Below are 6,219 nucleotides of genomic sequence, written 5' to 3' on the forward strand. Positions count from 1 at the left end.
GTTGGGGAGATTTTTCTGTTGCCAGATGAAAATGTGAAAAATGTTCAGGAAGAAGCCTTTCTTGTTTCTCATGACAATCCCACACTATGTTTTTTTAAGTTTTTAAAAAAATTTTAATTCCAGTATAGTTAACATAGTGTTATATTAGTTGCAGGTGTACAATATAGTAATTCAGCAACTTTATACATCACTCAGTGCTCATCATGGTAAGTGTACTCTTTAATCCTCATCACCTATTTCACCCACCCACCCCCACCTCCCCTCTGATAACTGTTAGTTTGTTCTCTCTAGTTAAGAGTCAGCTTCCTAGTTTGTCTCTTCTTTTTCCTTTGCTCGTTTTGTTTCTTAAATTCTACATATGAGTGAAATCATATGGTATTTATCTTTTGCTGACTGACTTATTTCACTTAGCATTATACTGTCTAGCTCCATCCATGTTGTTGCCAATGATAAAGGGTTAGCATCTAAAATATCTTAATAACTTATATAACTCAACAACCAAAAACAAATAATCCAGTTAAAAAATGGGCAGAAGACATGAACAGATATTTCCCCACACTACATTTTATAAAGATGAAAAAGAAGTTTTATCAACTGCAAACTTGCAGGGGTCTCAATAGACAACTGGAGCTGTTGTCTATTTACTGGTGGGCTGAAAGCACAGATAAGAATCACTTGAAAAACAAAAATTATGTATGATATATTTAAGTGGTTCATATACAAAACCTTCATACAGCAGGTCTATGTTGCAGTTATCTTGCAGTACATTTTATGACCAATTTATCTCATTAGATTCACAGAAAAGTTGTATTGGTTTAATATTATATGCTCCATGGAAAAAGTGAGACTTTCCCATAGATATAGTAGATAACTCCCGCTAAGAAAATACACAATTTCTTTTTTTTCTTAATCAAACAATTTTAATCAAATGAATAGTAAGCAGTAAAAGTGCAATTGCATGAAGAGCCCCATATTTCACATGTTCAAACTGTTTTCCAATGTCTTTACTTGCAAGGTGTTGAAGGTGGGACCCACTCTTGAATCTTCTTTCTAGTGGTAGAATAAGGTACATATTGTTCTGGAGTGCCACTCACATTGAACTTATGGTTTGTCCAGATGAATTTATGAGTACTAGGTGGTTTTGTTGTTGGAGGATCATCGGTCATACAGTGAAACCAATGACGCACACAGAAGGCTGTGGCTTCCATCTCAGGTGATCTCTTTACTTGCTCTCAGGAAGCCACATCCAGAGATGGCCTTGTGGAGGGGCCCACAGGAGTGATCGCAGATGCAAATCTTGGAGGTCTGCCTACAGCCATTCAGGGGGCACCATCCACATCCCAAAATGTGTTTTTGCCATTCATTTCAGTAGTATATATAACCCATCGGTGACGGCCAAAAAACTGCTTGTTGTCTTCATAGTATTTGTTACCATATTTGTCTTCCCCCACTAAGGTACCAACCCTCACATCATTTGCCCTGAAAAAACCCCATAGATAGCCACGACACCACCGTGGCCACTGACCTGCTGCAGCCCACATTTCAGGACCTTGAAAATACACAATTTCTAAAATCAAAGCAGTTATGTTCTATATGTTATTGTACTTTGAGGTTTTTATTGCTCATCTTTATGTGTGATAACAGACTCAGAAACATTTCCTAAGGAAAATAAAAATCTCAATATACTTTTATGTGAAGTTGAGAATGCCAATATTGAAGGAAGGGTATTAGTTAGATAATTTAATTTTTAAGATTGTCAGCCCTGAAATCCACCTGGCTGATTTTTAAAAGCATTTGTATTAGACTTTATTAATATTAATCTACAAGTCAAACTCCTACCTCTATAATACTACATACTGTATACTATATATAGCATATATAATTTATCATATAATATTCAAATCACCAGTGTTATCAATTTATAGTAGACTGATTCACTAGAAAAACTTCTATTAAATACTTACTTCTTTAGGTAGGTAAAGTACTATCAGTGTACATACAGACATGACTTTTTGGTAAAATGTTAGTAGCTAATGCCTAGCCAATAATACACACTGCCAATAATTTACAGCTGCTTCAAAAGCTTACAGATATTATGATATTATATAAAAACACACATAAACACACAAAAAAAACCACTTTTGTATTTAAAACTGAAATAACATAGAAGGCATAGAGGGTGCTGCAGAATTAACTCTCCCACTGAGCTTTAATGAATTCTTCCTCCCACTTCCAGGTAATATAGACATCACCACCCTGGCACCCATGGCCTAAGAGAGAGAAAATCTTGTTTCTGGGAACAGCTATTCATATTCTTGAAACAGGACAACTAGGAAAACAACACAGCCTGGCCTGCATGTGAGTCCCAGGAGTTCTCTAGAGCTAGGCCTTATCTTACTGAAAAAAAGGTGTTTTAGCAGATATTCCATTTGCCTTCTCAGTCCCATCTAGGTTAAGTTTCCTCAACTCTGACCCTTGGCTAACTTGTTAACAGAGATTTTGACACATTGGATTTGATTTAATAAAGTACAGGGTCTATGTTTAAAGAATGTGTAAGAATATAATTTTACTTTCATCAGAGTAACTCCCTAAAGGCTTAAATCATTGCTTTTAACTGAAATAGCAAACTAGTTTTCTTTACTGACCCTAAATATACCATCCACAGTTCTAGGCTTGGTTAATGTAGTTTCACCCTAACCTGGAATATTTTCTTCACTCATTCGCTATATATTCAACTATACTTACTATTCATTCCACAAATGTTTAGTGATTGTTTACCATCTGCTGGACACTGCTCCAGCTGTTGGCACTAAACACAACAGATGGAAAAAAAAAATGACCTATCCTCAGAAGCTTTCATTTTAGTTTGGGGAAAAAGACAAAGTAAGTTAAACATGTAGCATGTGAGATCATGACAAGTGCTATGAAGAAAAACAAAGGAAAGAGGGAAGAGAGAGTTGCAGTGTAATTTTAAGCAGGGTAGCCAACAAAGGTCTCCTGAGAAGGTAACATCTGAGTAAAGGTCTAAGGGAGGTGAAGGAGTGAGACACCCAGTTATCTCTGAAACACTATTCCAGAAAGAGGTAACAAATAAAAAGGCTCTGTAGTGGGAGCATTCTGGTGTGTTCAAGGAAAGAGGAGAGTAATGGGGAGTGAAGTCAAAAAAGTTAAGTGGAGAACAGATCATTTAGGGCCTTGTAGACCACTGTAAGATTTTTTTTGGCTTTTACCATGATTGAAACGGGAAGCTGTTGGAGAGTTCTGAGCAAATATGTGGCAAGATCACTTTGGTACTGTATGAAGAAAAATGAAGAGGAACAAGAATATAAAAGCAAGAAGACTATATAAGAGGTTAATGCAAAAATTCATGGTGTTTTGGACCTGCGTGACAGCAATGACAATAATCAGATTGTGGATATATTTTCAGAGTAGAACTGATAAGATTTACTCACAGATCTAATATGGGATATGAAAAACAAAAGTCAAGAAACCTTAAAGGCTTTTGACCTGAGGAACTAACTACAAGGATGGAACTGACATTCTGATCTAAGCAACAAGGACGGAGTGGCCATTAATTGATATGGTAGACAGAGTTCAGAGGAAAGGTCTAGGGCAGAGATATAAATTTGGAGATCATTAGCATATATATAGTACCTAAAGCCAAGAGGCTACATGAAATCACTATAAGAGAGCAGTTGATCTGTGGCTCCCCAATGCTGAGAAGTGGGGATGTTGAGCAAGAACCCTCAATGGAGAGGCACGCGTGAAAGGCTACGGTTACACAAGATTCTGCCTGTTGTACTAAAGGTAAGAATAGAGAGGGGAGTGTTCCAGGAAACTTCCACAAACGAGATGACTTTTGAGGTGACTTTTAAAAGATAAATATTCTTCAAGCAGGAAAAGCAAAAAACAGGCATGCTAGTTACCCTCCCTATACCTTAGTTTCCTCATCTACAAAATGGAGACAATAATACATGTAAAATCACAACAGTGCCGAGCAATATTAACTGCTCAATATCAGCTATTATCTACCCAAATAGATTGCAAATTCTTCTGTATCACAGTGTCCTGTACTTAGAATATTTGAGAATTCATTCTGATTTACTTCCCAAAACATTCTCAACAGTCATCAGGGAAATGTTTACTTCTGCTCCTATAGCACATATATAGGCTTTTACCTTTCTCTGAAAATAAGAACTCAACTAGAGTAGTAATTTGATAAATGATTAATGTGGCATAACCTATCTAGTTATAAGGTGAAATCTCACTATAATGAAGTTTATTTCCACAGAAATCAAAATTATACTATTAGATTTTAATATTCTACAAAGTTTCTGCATGTAAAAATTATGACCATACAAATTTCATTTTTCGAAAAGCTCCTTTGTATTGGTTAAGTCTTCCTTGATATGTTGTTTTATTTTAATATGTAGTATGACCTAATTCATTGGGCTTCATTAAGCTATCAGAACCATACTGCAAAGACAAGTGGGGCTTCTATTTGCTTACAGATAAAATGTACGGCAGGTATTTCCCTAATCTTACTTATTTAAATTATGCTTAACTTTATCTGATAGCTTATACTAAATTACCTAATGGGAAAAGCAGGAACACAATTCCATATGCACTCTGTGTCATTACTAGATTGAAATCTATCAATTTTTTCTTTGAATTCTAAAGGAAGGAATCAAGCACAACCAAAATCCCTTCTGTAAGCCATATTAATTGTAACCATTTATTATTCATTTCAAGTTAACATGCAGAACATGATTACAAGTGACAGAATTTCCAAATATGCATATTCTTGATGGGTTGTTTCTATTAGCTCCTCAAACAGCTTGCCAACTTTCAGGACAATTAGCTAACAGGCATAAACCATTAGTTTGTACCTAACAGGTATAAACCATGTTTATCAGAAGTTTACAAAAAATAAGGAAAAACAAAGCCTCTAAGATGGAAAAAATATCGAAGATCAACGGAAGAAATATATACCCTAAAAAAAACAACCACCAGATTTCACTGTACAAATGGAAGCTATAACTGCTCTATCGAGGATGAAACTAATAGTTTTAAAATACTAATCTGTCAAACGGTTAAAATGACAAAGCTACTAATTCATTTGCTTTTTGCCATTCCTCAATTCCATTCCGGCAAGCTAAAGAAGGAAATCTTTATCAGTAGGCATTTCTCTTCAGATACCCCCAAGACTGGTCCAAAGGAGAGAAATAGCAGAACGTAAGCTGCTCTGAAAGAATACCTAAATTTTGTAATTGTGGAGGAAATGCCAAAAACGAAACTCCTTCAACATTAAAACTAGCAGAGAACTGAACCACGCACAGAAACAAACCCAGAGACTTCATAGGTGGCAACAGAGGGGGGGAAATGCCAGCTACCATATCTTCTTGTGATGCCCTTCTGACGCCCAGTAGAAAAGAGACAGGAGCAGGCCCGTGGCTAACTATCCACCCTGAAGCCCATTCTCCTGAACCACATATGAGGGACCGAGTTCTCAAGCCACTGGCATCTTCCCTAAAAACTCAAAAGGGGAGGGGCTCTCAGTGCTCTAGAAACTGGACTAAGCCTCTGGAGGGCCCTCTCTGAGCTGCACGCACCGCGAACGAGGAAGGGCGACAAGCAGAGGAAGAGGCTGTCTCCACCGCAAGCGTAAAACCGCAGGGAGAAGGGAATAAATCGTACCGGTTTGTCTCTCTCGAATACTGGCCCCTGCAGCCGCCGCCATCTTGACTCCCACCATCCACTGCACGGTTGGCGAGCACAACCCGAGGATTACGTGGCCACCCCGACTGCCCCGGAAGCAAAGCCCGGAGGGGCGGGGCCGAGGGAGGCTCTTGCGGGCTGGATCCCGCCTCCTTCAGCTTTCTTCAAAACTTGGCAGACCCAGGGAGTTAATACCGGAACACCTGGTGTTTACTTTCAGCTGTGAAATAGTAGGGAGTTTTATCCTAACGAAGCCACAGCTTCTCAAATCGTAGCTGCTTTAAACCGAACTTTTAGGGAGGAGCGTGGTGTTAGTAATTAAATACTAAATTGGTCGTGGTGTTAGTAATTAAATACTAAATTGGTCGTTTTCAGATCTCTTATATTTTGAGAATGCTCTAGGGGTTTAAGGATCACTGGACTAAAGTAAATGAAGCTCCAGGAACCAAGTAGGCGTTTAAATGCTAGCTCATTTCTCCGTTTCCAAGTGCAGTAGAGGTC

The 6,219-nt window shown here is 37.9% G+C and overlaps 1 protein-coding gene across 1 annotated transcript in view; it reads right to left on the reverse strand.

Annotated features, from left to right (window-relative positions):
* SCFD1 (sec1 family domain containing 1) overlaps positions 1-5,801 on the reverse strand; it is a 105,244-nt gene extending 99,443 nt beyond the window's left edge. Inside the window, exon 1 of the mRNA XM_034994378.1 lies at positions 5,698-5,801. Within this exon, the coding sequence (XP_034850269.1) occupies positions 5,698-5,755 (58 nt within the window). The 5' untranslated portion in view covers positions 5,756-5,801. The remainder of the gene's footprint in view (positions 1-5,697) is intronic.
* Positions 5,802-6,219: the final 418 nt, after the last annotated feature.

Source organism: Mirounga leonina, unplaced genomic scaffold, assembly GCF_011800145.1.
Source record: "Mirounga leonina isolate KUSES-001 unplaced genomic scaffold, KU_Mleo_1.0 Mir_91, whole genome shotgun sequence".
NCBI classification, from domain to species: Eukaryota; Metazoa; Chordata; class Mammalia; order Carnivora; family Phocidae; genus Mirounga; species Mirounga leonina.